Here is a 19,960-nt window from a genome sequence, read left to right as displayed (position 1 = left end):
ATGACAAAATAAATCGTTCTATTCTTTTTTATTAATTTGCAGTTAATTACTAATTAATGTAAGCATTATAATTTTGCAACAATATCATTTATTAACATTAATATCTTAAATTATTATAATTCTTAAGTTTGCTAGATGTAAACTATGCACGTAGGTAGAAAAATTGGGTAGTCAAAACAATGATAAATAAAATACTCGATAGCATAATATACATTTATACTATTAATTTAGAGTAAATAAAAGACAATATATATATTTAAAAGATCTTTAGTCTTTTAAAAATGAATGTTCATATAATTTTATAGACGTGTATAAGTTTAAAAGTCTTCAGAAATAATAATACATTTTTAAAAATAAAATTCAAATAATTCGTATTTTTATACAATGACGGATCTAAAAATTTAATAATAGAATTTCAAAATTTTAATATTTTTTCTTAAAATTAATGGATATGTAATTTTTTTATTTTTACTTAAAATATTAAACTAAATTTTACATTTTTTCTTAAATAATAAGAATGCGTTTGAGCCAGAAAGTTTAGTGCATACGCACCTAGTATTTTATATATATTAAATTGCATTCAAGGTAATTATTCTTATTCAAATATGAGTTGTAAAAACATACTATACATCTTTTACTTTATCCAAGTAATTATTAAAGTTGCATTAGAAAAAGGTATAGTTAACTGTTGTAGCTTAAAGCTTTCCACTGTATATGTATAGTAAATATATTCGCAGGCTAGGTAGCTAGCTAGACATGTAGAGCCGAAAGCTACATAACCAATGATCAATCAACTTCACTGATATTTCATTTTCGGTTCAGAAAAAAAAGTACTCACTCAACTTATCCATTTTATTTTACGTTTAGGTTTAAATATCATTAATCAACACAAAGACAACACTGACAGCTACTGTCTTTCCATTAAATATCAAAATTATATCCCATTAATCTAAACAAAGACAAGACTGATCTCAACTGTCTTTCCACTTGCTTTATCAATTTATGTTTAAGCATCTCAATGGGTTGTTATGTCGTTCAACACTTTAATCTAAAATCATTTTAAGGTGGTTTTCAATGTAAAATATTATTATGTTTAATTTAAAAATTATGTAATTCGTAATATTTCAATAGTTGTCCCTTGTTCCATATGTAATGGGGTAAGGGGAGGTAAGATAGTAGGTTACCTGCCTCCAACACTAGGTTGAGAACAGCTTTCGTAGGAGATCTCCAAATTATGAAATGCCCTCCATGGGACTCGATCCCACGACCTCAAGGTTAAAAATCATGTGCTCTACCAACTGAGCTGGATGATCATTTTCGTCTTATTTGTTTTTTTTCCTTCTGTATCTTATTTCTAATTTACCTCCACTCTCTTGTTTATCTGTTATCGTCTTATTTGCTTTTTTTGTTTAGATTCGTGTGTATCTATTAATAATAGTCCTTTTCGCGTTGATTTCAGCTGACGGGTCTTTCACTATTTTATCTCAGATTCAGATCTGGATCTGGGTTTTATTAGATCTGCTTATATTTCGTATTTGATATCGAAACTTTCAGAAGAATTCTCTATTAATCAAAATCGTTGGAAATTCATAATCTGCAACAATTCTGGTGGAAGGTCTTTCACTGTGGGAAAATACTCTGTTTCTTTCTTTTCTTTTTGAAAGGGAACGTAGAGATAGATTTGTTTTCAAAATTGATGGATCTTTATGATCTCTGATCTCTGTCATCATCTCTCACGTTTACTCCCTCTTTTGTGTTTCTCTACCTCTTCTCTCTTTCAAAAAAAAAACTGGGTAGACAGATATGAAACTCCACCTTTTTTGGGTTTTTTGTGTTATTTTTTAGAGTGTTTTATGAAAAAATCTTACCGGTTTTTCATTTTTGTTTACGTTTATCCTTTGATTTCATCTCCTTCTGCATCCTCTCGTCTTTTACTCTTCGATTCACTTGAAGTCCTGGACTTCTTTGCTGTTATCCTTGGAGTCGAGCTTTCTCTTCTCATCGGATCCAGGCTTGCTCTTCTCCTTAGTCTCTTTTTAAATATATTTATTTTAGGGCCTATTTTTAGTTTTATGATCTAGTTCTGTAGGGATTATTTGCTCGATCTGAACTATATTTGGTTTTGTGAAGCTGTTAATTTGTGAAAATCGGTGAATTTTTCTGCTTAAATTGAGTTGAGTTGGTTTTAGTTGCGATTATTACTGGAAAAAGAATATGAAAATTGCTTTTATTTTATATGAAATTGAATCCAGAGCTCTTTTTGAACTCCTGATCTGTTCTCTTCTAGTAATATTTACTTAAAAAGTAAATATTTGTATGATAGATTTTTTATAAGATTTAAATCAAATCATTGGTTTCTAGCTGTTGGCCTAAAGTTAAGAAGATAGTGTTAATTTTGTCTTAAAATCATATTAAGTAACCAACTAGGCTTTTTAGTACTCCTCAATTCTCTAGCGTTTTATTAGTGCATCTTCTGTCCTATTTGGATTCCTTTTTCATAGTTCCTCATAGCTTCGGTTATAGATGATTACTTGAGGTCATGTCATTCTTTTAGATCCCATGTGGCGTATAGGGAGAGGGCTCGACAGAGTGGTGACAAGGAGACTAGACTTAGAGTTTGCTCGTTGAATGTAGGCTTATTAAATGCTAGGTGCTGGAGCTGACTGACGTACTTAATAATAGAAAAATAGATTTTGCATGTATTCAGGAGACTAGGTGGAAAGGGGCTCGCGCCAAAGAGTGTAATGGGTACAAGTTGTGGTATTCAGGCGTAGATAATGCTAAAAATGGGGTGGCTATCTTAGTATCCTCTAGGCTCAAGGAAAATGTAGTTGAATTTTGTAGATACCGGATAGGATCATGATGATTAAGGTTATTATAGAAGCGAAAGTGGTGAATGTCCTTTCAGTGTATGCCCTACACGTTGGCCTAGGGGAGGGGGAGAAACGTTGCTTCTGGGATCAGTTAGATGATGTACTTAGGAGCATTCCGGTGGACCAAAGAGTTTTTATAGGGGGAGACTTCAATGGCCATATAGGTAGTGCAACCGATGGGTATGACTGTGTTCATGGGGGTTTCGGTTATGGTAGCAGGAACGATGAGGGGCGTACGTTGCTTGAATTTGCTACTGCACATGATTTGGTGGTCACTAACTCCTTCTTTAATAAGAGAGATGTGAACTTGATTACGTTTCATAGCGGGGGATATTGCACCCAGATCGACTACATCCTGGTTCAAAATCGGGATCTATGGGCTTGCATTGACTGTAAGGTGTTCCCTGAAGAGGCATGTGCATCACAACACAAATTGTTGGTTTTGGTGTTCCGCGTACCCCACGGGTTGAGCACTCATAGGAGGTCTAAACTTGGTAAACCTAGGATCCTTTGGAAGAACTTACATGAAGCGACAGCTGATGACTTTAGGAGTAAGGTTTTGTCTAATACAGGTTTTGGAACTACAAACTCAAATAATGCAGATTTGTTATGGAAAAATATGGCATATTCCATCAGAGAGGTGGGCAAAAACACCCTGGGGTTGTCGACAGGGAAGGCCAAGGAACATAAAGAATCATGGTGGTGGAACGACGAAGTCCAAACTAAGGTGAAGACAAAGCAAACTTGCTTCAAGGAGTTTCTACAATGCAATGACGACGAAGAAAGGTCGACAGCTAAACAAAGATACAAGGAGGCAAAGTGGGAAGCCAAGAAAACGATGGCTAAAGCAAAGGATAAGGCATACGAGGAAATGTACAAGAGATTAGACACCAAGGAAGGACAAAAAAGTATCTTCGGGCTTGCAAAATCTAGGGAGAATAGGAAAAAGGATCTAGGTAGCATTAGGTTTATTAAGGACAACAATGGTGTTCTTTTAGCGAAAGATCATGATATTAAGAGGGTTTGGGGTAGTTACTTCTTTGGCTTATTTAATTACGGTGTCTCTCCCTGTAGAGATAGTACCGTTGATGGGTCAGTCGACCATCATACTACGGCCAATGACTGCCCTAAAGGTAGGATTGGGTTTGAGGAAGTCAAAATGGCTCTTAGAAAGATGGGAAGGGACAAAGCTGTCGGTCCTGATCAAATTCCTATCACTGTGTGGTTGGCCCTAGGAGAAGAGGGAGTTAAGTGGTTGACCAACATCTTTAATATTATTTTAGAGACTGCCAAGATGCTAGAGGAGTGGAGAGAGTCTACGGTGATACCAATCTATAAGAATAAAGGAGATCTCCAACGTTGTGGTAACTATAGAGGTATTAAACTACTCAGCCATACCATGAAGCTATGGGAAAGGGTGATAGAGGCTAGGTTGAGACAAGTTACTAGGGTTTCGAAAAACTAATTTGGCTTTATGCCAGACAGGTCTACCATAGAGGCGATTCATCTACTTCGACGACTTTTGGAGAAATATAGGGAAAAGTCTAGAGATCTTCACATGGCGTTCATTGACCTTGAGAAGGCTTATGATAGCGTTCCCCGTGATACGATCTGGAAGACTTTGGAAACGAGACAGATCCCAACTGCTTATATCCGGGCAATTCGTGATATGTACTGTAGATCTACTACATACGTCAGGACTACAGTTGGCGACACCGAGGCTTTCCCGGTGGAAATCAGACTCTACCAGGGGTCGGCCCTTAGCCCTTACATCTTCGCCTTGATTATGGACGACATCTTTTGTGCGACACCAGACGGTGTACCATGGTGTATGCTTTTCGCTGACGACATTGTCCTAGTTGCTAAAACAAAATCTGAGTTGAATAGTAGACTGGCTACCTGGAAGACTGCTTTGGAAGAAAAAGGTCTAAGGATCAATATTGAAAAGACAGAGTATTTATGTTCAAACTTTAGTGGGAACCAAAACGATGAAGATGTAGAAATATGCATAGAACGACATGTTCTCCCCTCAAATGATTGTTTCAAGTACCTAGGATCTATGATACATAAAGATGGGGGTGTAGATGATGACGTTACACACCGTATAAAGGCGGGATGGCTAAAGTGGAGGGCCGCTACTGGAGTTTTGTGTGACAAGAAGGTGCCTCTAAAACTTAAGGGAAAATTTTATAGAATGGCAATAAAACCAACGATGTTATATGGATAAGAATGTTGGGAATCAAGAAGGATCACGTAAGGAGGATAGAGGCCGTAGAAATGAGAATGCTTCGATGAACATGTGGTAGGACTCTGTGGGATATGACAACAATATCTGCTATTAGGATGTCCTTGGGGGTGGTGTCTGTTTCTGAAAAATTGAGGGAGGGAAGACTACGGTGGTTTGGGCATGTCCTTAGGCGACTACCGTCAGATGCGGTCAGGAGGGTAGAGTCGATTACAGTCGACGGCGCCAGAAGGAGAGGACGACCAATGCGGAAGTGAGAAAACTGATTGAGATCTGATTTGATGGATTTATCCCTTACCAAGGACATGACCTCTGATAGGAAAGTATGGAGACTTAAGTCTAGGGTAGTCGAGTAGTGTGGGTCACATCTATAGGGTGTATCATCTCTGTCTTCTTTTAATGCCTTTGTAGTAATTCCCATGACTTCTACTTTTTATACGTTTCTATTATTGGTATTTATGAAGGCTTAGAACTGGGCTTGCTATCGTTGACTTCTGTGTATCATTCTCTTCATGTTTCCTCCTTTAAATTTAGCTGGGTCTTACGTTTCTGTCTATATGCAGAGAATTTTTTCGCAGGGATTTATTTGCAGGGATTACTTCCCATTACAGACACGCATATGATATTAATGACTACATATGAATATTGTTCAACTATGTATTTATGTATTTATTTATACATGCATTGCATGTTATCTATATTTTTAATTTTCTGACTGCCGGAGGTCTTCCACGGAAGCTACTCTCAACCTGGCGTTGGGGGCAGCCTACTACCCTACCTTCCCCTTGCTCCATTGCATATGGAAATTGGGTTTTGTTGTTGTTGTGTAATATTTCAATTACAATCTAAGAAGTTTTATTGTAATGGATTTTTGGTTTATAACAAAAAAGTTATAAAATTTGTAACAACTTCTATTGCAACTTAAAAAGTTTCATTGTAACAAATATTGAGCTTACAAAAAAAAAGTTATATAATTTGTAATAATTTCTATTATAACAAAAAATATTATAAAGAAGGTAACATTTTCAATCTCAACCTAAAATGTTACTCGGTCTAACCTGAAAAATTAAATGTTGTTTTTAGCCTCATATTAACAAGTTATATTTTTATATCTCTCTCTCTCTCTCTCTCGTACATTAAAATGAAGTACATACTTGCATAGTTTTTTTTGGTGAGATCGATCTTCTAAAAATTTTAAATTCTCATATAACTCATGATATTTTGGACTTTTATTGATAATCTAATTTTATAACCTTGAAATTTTATAATATAACATCCATAAATTTCTAATGCAACTTGTTAAGTTTGCATCCCCTAATGACCTAATATAATATTCTACGTTCGATCTTAAGAACATACATACACACGTATGCGTGTGTGTGTATATATGGTTAGGATCCACTTACACATAGTGTAAGCTTTTAATTTTACACTCTTTTAGGACCTATGGATTAGGGAAATTTAAAGGTTGATATTAACTCCTTATTTTTTTCGGTAAATATCTTCTTATTTCCTACTGTTAATCTCAGGTTTTGATTTCCACTCAACGAATTATCTTAAAAACGTGTAAAACTTTTTTAGTTTTATACTATATAATTGGATCTAGTATGTATGCATGTATGCATGTATGCATGTATGCATGTTTGCATGTATGCATGTATGCATGTATGCATATACGTATATATATGTACATATGTATGCATGTATATATGTATGTAAGTATATATGTACGTACGTACATATATATATATATATATATATATATATATATATATATATATATATATATATATATATATATATATATATATATATATATATACGTATGTACGTATAATACGTATATATATATATATATGTATGTATGTATGTATGTATATATATGTATGTATGTATGTATGTATATATATATATGTATGTATATATATATGTATGTATGTATATACGTACGTATGTATGTATACATGTATGTATGTATATACGTATATATATATGTATGCATATATATATATATATATATATATATATATATATACGTACGTACGTATATATATATACATACATACGTATGTATGTATATATATATGTATATATATATGTATGTATGCATATATATATGTATGTATGTATATATGTATGCATGTATGTATGTATGTATGTATATATATATATATATGTATATATGTATGTATGTATGTATGTATGTATATATATATGTATATAAATATGTATGTATATATGTATATGTGTATTTATATATGTATTTATGTATGTATATATATATATATGTATGTACATATGTTGTATGTATGTATGTATGTATGTATATGTATGTAGGTATGTATGTATATATGTATGTATATGTATGTATATACGTAGGTACGTATGTACGCCCATAATTTCCTAACAAGGCATTCATCATTTCTTTTAGAGTGACTTTTCCACTCGGCTACTCCATTTGATTGAGGTGAATAAAGTGATGTTATTTCGTGAATAATACCAAGTTGTGAACAAAATTTACTAAATGGTTCAACATATTCAACACCACGATCACTTCTTACCATCTTAATATTTTTATTAATTTTTTTTTCGACTTCCTGCTTATATAGTATAAATTTCTCTATAGCTTTGTCTTTGCTCTTAAGCAAATTTACATATCAATACTTTGTGCTATCATCAATGAAGGTAATAAAATATTTATATACTCATTTCGTTTGGACAAATTTCAAGTCACAAAATTCACTGTGAATCAAATAAAGTGGTTCAGTGTTTCTTTCAACAGTTTGAAAAGATTAACTTGTTAATTTTTCATCAACACATGTTTCAGATTTATGATTATAATTTATATGAAACGAATGAATGTGTTCCAAGTTAATTAATCTGCTCATAGCATCATAATTAACATGTCAAAGTCTACTATGACATAAATTAAATGACTCAAGCATAAATTAATTGACTCAATCATAAATTAAGTTCTTTTCCATAAGTTATCTTCAAGACTACAATACCCTTCCCCTTTATTTCGGAAGTCGCAATATTGCCCATGTAGATCTTCTCGCCATTGTTGCAAGGTCTCAGTTCAGAGAAAGATTCTTTGTCGCAAAAAATATGGCATGTAGCACTAGTATCGAGCCACCATTCTCTTGGATTCAAGTCAACCAGGTTGACTTCAGAGATTACAGTACACATATCTATATCATTTACATCCTTAATCATTCTTTCCATAGCATTAGCCTCGTGAGCTTTGGCTTTCTTTGGATGTCTACACTCAGAGGATTTGTGCCCCATCTTTCCACAGTTAAAGCACTTCCCTTGGAAATTATCCTTCTTAGAAATTCCACCTTTAAGTCCCAGTTTGACCTATTCTTGGGTTGTTTTCCCTTTTTGGAGTCCTTGATTTCCATCACGTTTACCTTAACCTATTTTTTGTTGAGCTTTCTTGGTAGTAATTTTGTTGTCTTATTTTATTCAAAGTCTAACAACTAGTTCTTCTATGGTCATTTCCTTCCTCTTGTGCTTCAGATAATTCTTGAATTAACCCCATATAGGAGGTAATTTCTCAATATAGGAGGCTACATGAAAGGATTCACCTATGACCATTCTCTCGGCAAGGATTCCATTGATCAATAGTTGGAATTCCTCCACTTGTTTTACTACTGGTTTAGAGTCAACCATAGTAAAGTTCAAGAACTTGGCAGTAACACCCCCAACCCGTACCCGACCCGGATACGAATATGAGATGTTACATTGACTATTCAAAACATATACTTTTATAAAAAAAACCATAGAAATTTAAACTTTCATTAATATAAAGTTATTATCTTACATCACTATATTCAAAATATTACCAAAATCGATCAAACTATACATATTTAACGACTCTGTTTACATGCCAACATGTCTATTACATAAAAGACATACTTTACAAAATAGTTCTGATCTGATCTTCAAGTGAAGAAATGCTATTGTGCGGGTCCTAATCTTGATCCCCTAGCTTATCAGCACCTACGTGTAAAACAGTTACACGCTAAGTAATAGACTTAGTGAGAGATGTCATTAAATAAAGGAACTATAACTACTTAACAAATGCATGTACATATCAGGCAACAAAATGCTTACATATATACATAGATCATCGTTAACATGCTAAACATTAATTATATTATTGTCATTAATTCATTTTTATCGTATAAACATTTACTATCATTTTTATACACATCATAAAAATAAGTAGATCATTTCACATATGTCTTTACACAAGATATCACACATAATATCAAGCCAAGTTTATTTATTTATTCTCTTTAAAGCCCATGTATACCTCTGAGAACTTAAGGTATGTGAGTACATAGAGGTTATGCACATATGATGTCACCACAGCTCATATAATTCCCACTATGGGTGTATAGAATTTATCCCGAAGGATTACATATCACATATGTCCCTAAGGACCACGTAGAACCCTCGACTCTTGGCATGCCAACTATACCCCTAGCTCTCATAACACATAACATAGGCCTTATTAATTATATTATTAACACATTCTCATATTCATATCACATAGACATATAACTCATAGCTCTTTATCACATATCATGTAATACTCACATGGAGTCTCATATCTTCTTATCATATACCTCATATCACATGTTCTTGTATTCATATAACATATCACATAGCTCATGTCATTTCTCATCAAATCACTTATATCATGTAACACATATAGTTCATATCATATGGCTCATATCTTTTCATATATTTTATGTTTTATTCTTTTATATTCATATAAGTCATCTACATGTAATACATACAAGGCATATTCACACATACATATATTCACATAGATCACATATAGAAATACATTTAATCTCTAGACATATGCATGTACTCATTTATCTCTAATCATCATATCAATACTTGCTTATATTCATATACTCATGTAACCTACTATAGGAATTAGACTTATTGTAAGTCTTAATTCCCTAACATAACTTATACCTAATACCATGTACTCACCTGGTTCTCAATTGACACTACCAAGCTCTTGTTCTCTCTGGAATCTTACTCTGACAGTCTATCCGAACTTTGCTTTCGATCAATATCTACACAAATATAGTCCAATGAATATCGGAATTTGAAATACTCAAAAATGATTCATACTAACTTAAACTAACTAAAATGCTAATATCAAATTTTCCAACTTGAGGGGTATCGATACTACAATAATACCGATACCTCTACTCTAGGGTACCGATACCCTTCTTAGGTATTGATACGAAAATTAGATTCGATGTTCCATGGTATCGATACCCTCCACATTGGTATCGATACCCCTTCTTTATGGTATCAATACTGTTCATACAGGTATCGATACCCCATGCATAATTTCCTTAAAATTTACCTTGTAGTATCGACACCTGATGAAGCAGTACTGATACCAATTGCCAGATTTTCCATTTTAAGCCCGAAAATTCAATACATTGGCCCCAAACTCTATTTGTTTACCTCTCCTTATGCCTTAAAACTTATCTATACATATATAAACCCTCTTTAAACACTATAACATTTCATTATCTTCAATATCTCACTATAACTCTTTAATCAAAGAATTTCATCAAACTTTTCATGTGTTCTAAATTCAATTCTAATGCTTTAGACTTCTTAATCCTTCTTATGACAAGTCAAATTCATAATTAAAACTTCAAAAACCTCTTCATATTAACAATTCATTTCTTCACCCATTTTACAATTTCCTTTCTAATTATCTCTTCTTGATATTTTAAGCTCATATAAGCTTTCCTTAAGCTTATATAACACCAAAAGAATCAAACCCCACTTATAAATTCTCGAAATTAACAAATGAAATCAAAATTACCTTTGGAGCTGGAGAAAACGGAGAAAGAAAGTAAGAAGAGAATAGCTTCGAGATAACTCTCCCAAACCCACGTGTTAACCTCGTATTAAGGGGAAAATATCCTTTAAGAGAAAAAGACCATAATACCCTTTCAATCTTTCCATAATTACCATTTAATCCAATACTGAAATATTATTATTTAAGTCCTTAAATTTATCAATTTTTTTCTAAATTAATCCCCAAACTTTAAAAAATTTCATTTTAGTCACTAACCCTGATTTCGAGATGTTACATGGAAACTAAAAACTTTTTAGTTTCAGCATCTTCAGTTTTGTATTTGTGGTCCAATGCTTCCTACAATTTTTTTATGTTTCATAACCAACATATACCATATATAATGAATCTTGAAGAAATTCAGTATTGTATTCCGACATATATAATCTAAATTCTTCCAAGCTTCAATAATATCAAAAGTAGTAACATTGTCTTCTCCATCTTTAGGAACATGAGGATCTTCTTTCAAGAACCTTGAAAGGTTCCATGTGGTCAAATAGAAAGCCATCTTCTGTTATCACATCTTAAAATTCTCTTAGTAGAATTTTTTCGACTTTTCGTTGTGGTTAATTGCCACTACCGATTAACTCACATTCAGATTTGGATTTTGAGCCAGTACCACCATCTTAGTATCCATGTTGGGTAAATCAATAGGGTGTATTGTCTCTATTTTTTATAAAAGAAACAAAATTAGAAATAATTCCAATAAAAAATTAATTCTTGTTTATTTTAGATTTTGTTATAAGACAGAATTAGAGTTCTGAAACAAAATTAGTAACCACAGTTTCTTTCATGACAATTTTTGTTATACAGATTTGTCCACTTTGAGATTCTAGTAAACTCATTAAGACATCAGGGTAAATCTTGAAACCAATTTGTTTACTATCTTGTGTTTCATTTTTCCTACAATTCTAAATTATATTGGATCAAGAAAGGTAGAAGAAGATAAATATATCTTAATATTGTTATACCTGAGAAATTAAAAGAAGAAATTAAATTCTTAAAAAAAAGAAGATAAAATACTCTTTTTATCTTGATCTTGTGATCTCGGAATCAGTTGATGCTTGTCGCAACACAATTTCCTTAATATAGATTTTCGACCACTCCTAGGTGTTCGAGATCCTTTGGTCGTCTATCGCCCAGGATACAACAACTAGATGGTCAGCTACAGTAGCATAACAATAGAGATCACAAACTTTCCTTGCCTTCGACTATCACCGAAAAACTAAGGAGAACAAAATATTTTCTGAGAATGAGAGAAAATATTTTCAATAGTAGAAAACTTCTTGAATTCTAAGTTATGAAAAAACTGAGAGATTTGCTCAGTATTTATAGGGGAATTTCAAGAGAGATTAACTCCAATTAAATCTCTTTTAATATTTAAATTTAAACAAATAATAATATCTTTTAAATTTAAAATATTAAACCTGAGAAATTTACTCCAACAATATATCTTTTAATATCTAAATTTAAACAGATAATAATGTCTTTGAAATTTAAAACATTAAATAGATATACACTTCTTTTATTATTTAAATTAAACAAATATTATTTTTAATTTGAAATATACAAAAGTATATAATTATCTTTTAATATTCAAAGTTAAAAAGGTAACACGTACAATTTTAAATTGACATATTAAAAGAGTAATAATCCTACTAATATTCAAATTAAACCATATCTTTTAATTTGCAATAGCTAAAAGGACTCTGAATTTAATATAAATATTAAATCCATAAATGTAATTCACATTTTTTTTGAACAAGTTACATTGCACTTAAAATCAAAAAAAATTATTATGTATGAAAACAGATTATAACTTTCATGTATGAAAACATTTTTGTGGTACTTTATTGATGTGGATTGAGAGCATCGATTTGCACTTCAACTATCCCTTGGATCAAAGGGAAGAAATTTTATGGTTCTGCTAGATTGAATGAGGTATTATTTCATATTTTGGATTCTTCTTTTATCCATTCAATTTCATAGTTTGAAATATGTTATAATTTTAATTTTTTTTCTAATGTATAACAACACTGTGATTTCTTCTAATGAATTAAAAAGAGCATGGAAAATCGATTAATGTTGATGAATTAAGAAGTGGCATACAAATATTATTATTCAAAAATATGGATATTAGAATAAAAAATTATGAATTGAAGAAAAATGTTGAATGTTGGTGAAGTGGAAGGGCCAGAGAAGAATCTTATGAAGACAAAAGATCAATTAAGAACATGAATCAAGCAATGTTGTACAAGGTTAGATTGATTTCATGTCTATGTTGTAATAAAGTTATTCCTCTGATGTACAATAGGTGTTTTTGGATATGAAATTCATTAATTTATGAATTAGTGCTATTGTATATGAATTCCATTGATTTAGGGGTTAGTAATGTTGGATATCAACTTCATTGATGTAGGGGTTACTGTTGTTGGCTATGAATACTATTGATGTAAAACTAGTTTGAAAAGCTTATTTGCTTTAGGACTATTAATGAAACACAATGAAAAATTTAAAATTGTATGAATTTAAAAATATTGTTAGATATCAAGATATTGAGAGATGTACATGCTTACACCGGTGTAAGTATATGTTAAGTGTTATACTTTTTATTTTATTCACATATAATGGTGTAAGTATGTGTTAAGTGCTACAATTTTTTTATTTTATTCACTTACACCAATGTAAGTATGTGTTAAGTGCAATTGCAAAAGGTCAGAAAGGTTACAATTTGTTTTACATCAATAAAGCACTACAAAAATGTTTCCATACATAAAAGTTATAATTAGTTTTCATACATAATAAATTCATAATAACTATAAGTGCAATGTAACTTAATAAAGCTTCACAAAATGATTCAAAGTTTACATTAGTTCCACCACATCAAATACATAAAAATGTAGCAAAAAACAGACTATAAGTTAGTCAAACCATAATTGTACAATATTCCTTTTTCAAATGCGATTATTTCTGGTTTTCCTCCTTGTAAAGATATTGAGAGATGTACATACTTACACCGGCATATGTATGAGGTAAGTGCTACACTTTTTTATTTTATTCTTTTACACCGGTATTAGTATGTGTTAAGTACAATGACAAATAATAAGAAAGACTGCATTCTGATTTACATCAATAAAGCACCATAAAACATTTCCATACATAAAATTTACAATTTGTTTGTATACTGATTGTAAGTGCAATTATGTCCCGCAATATATCATCAATCACAACATTAAATACAAATAACGAAAAAGAAAGAGAAAATAGATGGGTGCTCCAGTTATATCGTTGTTCTCCAACGTTTTTTTTTTTCATCTTCACTCCTTTAGGACAACATAAAGTTTTTGTAAGGTAGCCACTGAAGAAGATGAGTTTGCTTGAAACAATGGTTGGGATTGTGTGGACGAATCCATCTTTAATCTTCAATTCTTGAGACAATATCTTGGGTTGCAATTTAGGAGGTGAAAGCTTAATCGATATAATCTTTGGGATGGACATGGCTGCATATGTTTGCTTTGAAGAAGAAGATACAAAAGTTAGCAACTTGTAAAGAAGCCATATACGTTTTGTGATGATTTTGAAAAGAAAGAAAAGATTGGCTAACCAAACCAAAACTGTAAGAATAGTTAAGTGACTAATTAAGTGCTTTACCCTTGGTATTTTTAACGGATTTAACGATTTGGGGCAAATGAGGTAACATTTTAAACTTTAGGGGATAAACGTCTCAAAAAATGCTTTAAGGGGTAACTCAGTACAAATGACATAATTTACGGGGCAATGGTGTATTTAAACCTTTTAGTTTCATGGAAGATAGTAGAAATATTCGAGAGCCAAACCTTCTTGAATTAACAAAATTTAATTATTCGAGTCCCTAATATTAAGGGTTAAATTTTGGATTATCTTAATCAATGTAAAAAATTCAAGTTTATCGTTAAATGAGTGAAAATAGACGGTTGAAATTATTTTATTGTTTTCTTTTTTCAATGAATATATTTTTTTCCTATTGTTAATCTTAACAGTCTATTTTTATTCATCTGACAATCTTAAAAATACGTAAACTAAGAAAATTATATATATGTATGTATGTATGTATGAATCGGTTGAATTCAGTGGCAAAGAAAACTCTAGATTATTGTGGAGCAATTATCTTGTTTCTGAATTGCCGGTGCCTGTTGATAAGCTGACGTTGTTTTTATATGGCTAAACGTAGAAAGTTACTTATTTTGGCTAATAGATTCAATACAACTACTTGTTGAATACAAAAATCCGGCGAATATCTCTAAGGGCTGTGTCTTTTACATGACTTAAATAATTCGTCGATTTGGTGTAATATCTCCGACATGTGTGCATATATTTATGGTTCGTTTTCCTTATACTTGTAAAAGGTATATTGCTATTATTCTAGTAGGCAATCCACAGTAGGAATAACAACAGTTATATAGTGATATTGGTGCCGTCTAAAACTGTTATTATATGACCGTGATATCCGTAATAATTATAATAATACTTGTTATGTCCGCAATTATGATAAACATAGAATAACCTAAAACATGATCATAATCGCAATTTAAATCCCTACATTAAAGTTCATCTTTTTGCAGCTCATGGCGACTATTACCCTAGTAAAGCTTGGGAGCATTTAAAGCAACATAATTTTACAGTATTTTCTTATTTTAGTGCTAATGGACAATAAACAAAATCCCTCCTAATTAATTGTTATATTTTTCTGTTCGAAGAAAGGATTCCAGAATTCTTGTAACTTGATTCATAGACTTAACAAAAAAAAATGCCACTATTTACAATCACTTGTTGAATTAGTCTTGCGTTAGTTTATATAAAATGATTGAACATTTTTATCATTTATCTGTGTACATATAAAGTGGCAGCATAATGGAAAAGGTAGGTATTGTGGGACAACAAAAATAAGAGGTGACAATAGCTAGGCCATGATATTTAGAGAGTAGTGTCGATAAATACAAAGGAGTTGACTGGGCGTGTATGAAAAGATCTTGACCTGCATTTCTTCCCCATCACCCCTCACAGATCAAATCTCAGATTCTCTTTGTCCCATCCCATGAGAGAAAGAAAAAGAAACATCCCATCTCCAATGAAACTCTACACTTCATATCATCTTCATTCAAACCCTACAAAAATCAGATAAAATAAATCCCAGCTAGCAAAACACCCTTCTAGTGATTGAAAGCAAGGGACTGACAAAAGAAAATATGTAATCCAATAATCTCTCATGATTCATGCGTGTTTTTCATGCACCTGTCTTTCAACATCCATTGTCATATATATAGAGAGAGATAGAGTTTTTTTTTTTTTTTGAAGCTAGAAGTCATTAGGGTGATGGTACATAGTTGGGTCATGTCGATTCACTGCTCTTTGCCTGTTGTGGCTGCTATATTCGTCATCACCGTCCATTTGAGTTGAACCTGTAGCACCGAGATTGAGATAAACCAACCTACTGTTATTATGTTGTTCATCACTACTCATTAGTGGGTTGGCGTTCCCTTCTTCACGCGATATAACCGAAGCAGCGGATTGAACAAGCTCAAGACATAGCCTAAGCTTATTCGGTTCGATATGTGTTAGCCCCGGCACCGCACCTTTGAACAAGAAATCAGAGGTTAGCGTTCGAAGAATGTCCAAAGGGGTAACCCCATCAACGGTTCTCACGTTAGGGTCTGCGTGGTGGTCTAGAACCACAGCAACCATATCTGGTGACACCATTTCCGCCGCTATATGGAGCGGCGTTTTACCAGCTGGACCGGCCGGATAGTTAACATCAGCTGCGCCGAGCTCTAACAAGGCCTTAACAACTTCCCGGCTGCAATTCTCGACCGCATAGTGTAAAGCCAATGCTTCATCAAGATTCAGACCCTCTCCCATGACCATGAGCTTGACTAGTTCAACATCTGATGAGTCTAATGCCCTTCTCATCCTACGAATCTTTTGGTCCACGAGATCGGCCGAAGGGAGATCATGGTGATGGGGGATTAAGGAGCGTAGAGCAAGCGATGACTTGAAACGCAGCTCCTCGATTTTGGCCACCACATCGTGGGGAAGATGCTTGGCGAGAACTTCTGGTGGTAGGCCTGATTTCGCTACTAGATGGGAACAGGTAGTACAAAGTTGGTGCATGTCGTGCTTTCTTGAAGCCATTAGTACTTTTATCACATCTTCAATTGAGGCCTTCTCGACCATACTGCCCAATTGTTTCTATCAAAGAGAACAAGCGTCAGCTTTGGCAGATGGGAAATCGTATTGGAAATGGGAAGATCTGTCGTTTGCATTGGTTAAAGCAAAAAAGAAGAAGGTTTTAATGCAGAAATTACGTTTAGTCAGTTTTTGCTTGTCGAGTAGGTTGTTTCTTTTCCAATTTAAACCCAAATGAGGAAAGTAAATGTTTGAGAAAGATTTGGGCTACTTACTGTGGAAGACATGACTAGTGATAATCAAGACAAGAAATGAAAGTTGGACCCTTTTGTGCGTATTTATTATGGTACATGAATATTGGTTTAACAGCAGATTTACTGGAAAGAAATATGGTAAATCTTTTCAACATCAACAGTACATGAACACTGAAGAAAAAGGTGAAGATGATGATGATGATGATGAAGTAGAGGAAGAGCCCGAGAATACAGTAAAAGAAAACCAAAGGAATTACTAGCAGTTGAATCAAGAGCTGAAGCAGAAAAAACTGAAAAAGAAGATCTTCTGTTGCAGAAAACAGACAGTTCTAAATGAGTTGAAGATCAAACCCAATTACTACAACTGCTACTTCAAAAGTATGGGAAAGATAGGAGAAAATTTCTGATTTTAACTCCCCCTTCCCAAAACCAAAGTTTAGTTTTTTTCTTCTTCTTCTTGGATACCTAAAAAACCCAAATAGAAAGATAAACAAGACCTCTCATACACACTGATCAAGGTTCAGTTTACGAGTTATAATGATTTATGAGAAAAATAGAAAGAAGGGAAACCTGAGTAAGAACTGCAAGCTGTTCAACACCAAAGTATCTAGCGGCGGAGAGAGTGTCGAGAGCAAGATCAACGGCCGAGGTGCAATGTGTATGCCAACACGCTCTTTCACTACAGCTAGGCCTCGGCTCATGCTTTTGAGGCACAACAGGAACTTGACCACTATACAAGAACTGTAACAGCAGAAAGAACACATCATATCCCACTGAGCTCACCAGAATAACACCAGTCCTTGATCCTGCTACTGTTGGGTTCATCCTTGAACCAGCTGGGTCTAACCCAGATGGAGGATCAGGTGAGCAAAACAATTTCCTGAAGAAAAGACTCCTTGCTGCTAAAATACACCTATGGGCATGGACTAACCGACCTTCCACGCTGAAAGTTACATCGGAGAAGGCTTGGCCATTGATGAGGAGGTTGAGGTAGTCCAGGGAGAGAGATCTTAAGGACTCCTCCAAGCTACTCATTTTAGGGTTTCTTTTTTCGAGAGAGAAAAAGAAGAATACAATTCTTTTGTTTGTGAAAATCTGAGAAAATAAAAAAGATTCGGTTAAGAAAAGATGAAGGAGATAGAGAAAAGGATGGAGATGGAGACGATGGTTTTCATTTCGAAGGGAAGAAGAAATGGAGATTACTGCTGTTACTAGTTTTTTTTTTTGTAGAGATTCTGTCATCTCGATGGAGTGTGTTTTGTTTCAGTAGTTAAATAGTGGCCCTGATTTAATGCAATATATGGATTTTTTAGAAGATAAAAATTTATCAATCATTTAACTTTTAAATAAAACTAAAGATGGGGAGGAATTAAGTAATAGTTATTAAATAATCGATGCTATTTTTTGAGATTTTGAATTTAAATATTATATGTGGACGAATATAAATATTTAATATTAAATGATCAAAGGATCTTTTTAAATAAATATTAATTTATATTCATCTCATATTAACGAAAAATGAATCAAAGAGATAAAATAAGAAAATCAAACTTAATTAAACTTGAGAGACTGGAGTGAGTTGCTAGAGCACTAATTATTAAGTGTTACATTAGATTATAGATTCACATTGTCATAATCATTTTTTTACAACAATTAAGTTTAAAAATAAGTATGACTTTATTTAAAAAATTGGAGATTTTAAATTAATTTGAATTAATTTGATTGGGAGTCACCATCGACCTTTTGATTAGGTAGGTCGAATACCTAAAAACATATTTTAAAACGATTTTAAGAAAAAATCATTTTTCAAGACAAAAATTGATTTGTGTTTTCCAAAAAAAAATCATTTTTAAGGGTTCGGAAGTCGATTACGCCTGGGAAGGATAAACACTCCCACAGTGCCCAAAATTGGTACTTAATTGCTTACATTTTGTCGTAAATGGTGGAAATTGTGAATCGAATATATAGTTAGAATGTGATCCATTTATTAAAGTTTAATTAATTTGCTTCGAATTATTTATTAGGGAAAATCCTTTAATTAGAAAAGAAATATTGAGATTTGCTCATTCTCAGACGGAAAGGCTATCTCTCCTATTTCTTGACCAAAAAGAATATTCCCTCATCGATATAAAAAAAACAAATAGAATATAAATTGAATATTGGCATTTGCATTAAATAAAATAAGTTGATATTTAGAGAAACATGTCTTGCATCATTTGAATTAAAAAATAAAAACGAATTAATTTGTGAAATAAACTCGATTTATTTCAAGTTCATATTTCGTTCGAACGTCGTACGGATCACACTGCTTCGACCAAGCAGTGTTTTCCACGCCCATTCTACAAATAATTGTTGAAATTATTCGAGTAAAAAAACAATAAAAATGAATAAAACGAACATTTTGTACAATCATTCGAAACCAATTCCAAAAGGTAGGGAATATATACACGTAGTCATAAATATAAATACATAAATATAATATGTAAAATAGATGAACATATATGAACACTCAAACATA

General features: G+C 32.7%; 1 protein-coding gene across 1 annotated transcript; it reads right to left on the bottom strand.

Annotated features, from left to right (window-relative positions):
• Positions 1 to 16,221: 16,221 nt before the first annotated feature.
• Positions 16,222 to 18,530, bottom strand: LOC120148110 (BTB/POZ domain and ankyrin repeat-containing protein COCH-like). The gene is made up of 2 exons (XM_039161298.1): positions 18,013 to 18,530; positions 16,222 to 17,251 (listed from the first exon to the last, which is right to left on the bottom strand). Exons 1-2 carry the CDS (start codon positions 18,475 to 18,477, stop codon positions 16,361 to 16,363), a joined length of 1,356 nt encoding a protein of 451 aa, XP_039017229.1. The 5' UTR covers positions 18,478 to 18,530; the 3' UTR covers positions 16,222 to 16,360.
• Between the last annotated feature and the right edge of the window lie 1,430 nt (positions 18,531 to 19,960).

Source organism: Hibiscus syriacus, unplaced genomic scaffold, assembly GCF_006381635.1.
Source record: "Hibiscus syriacus cultivar Baekdansim isolate YM2019G1 unplaced genomic scaffold, ASM638163v2 tig00110949_pilon, whole genome shotgun sequence".
NCBI classification, from domain to species: Eukaryota; Viridiplantae; Streptophyta; class Magnoliopsida; order Malvales; family Malvaceae; genus Hibiscus; species Hibiscus syriacus.
This window is presented reverse-complemented; position numbering and strand designations above follow the sequence as displayed.

What these genes read in the sequence shown, in the direction of transcription:
- LOC120148110 (XM_039161298.1), bottom strand. Translation starts at nt 18,477, where the DNA reads ATGAGTAGCTTGGAGGAGTCCTTAAGATCTCTCTCCCTGGACTACCTC. An exon ending in AGCTTGCAGTTCTTACTCAG is followed by an intron (nt 17,252 to 18,012) that starts GTTTCCCTTCTT and finishes TCTCTTTGATAG; the next exon opens with AAACAATTGGGCAGTATGGT.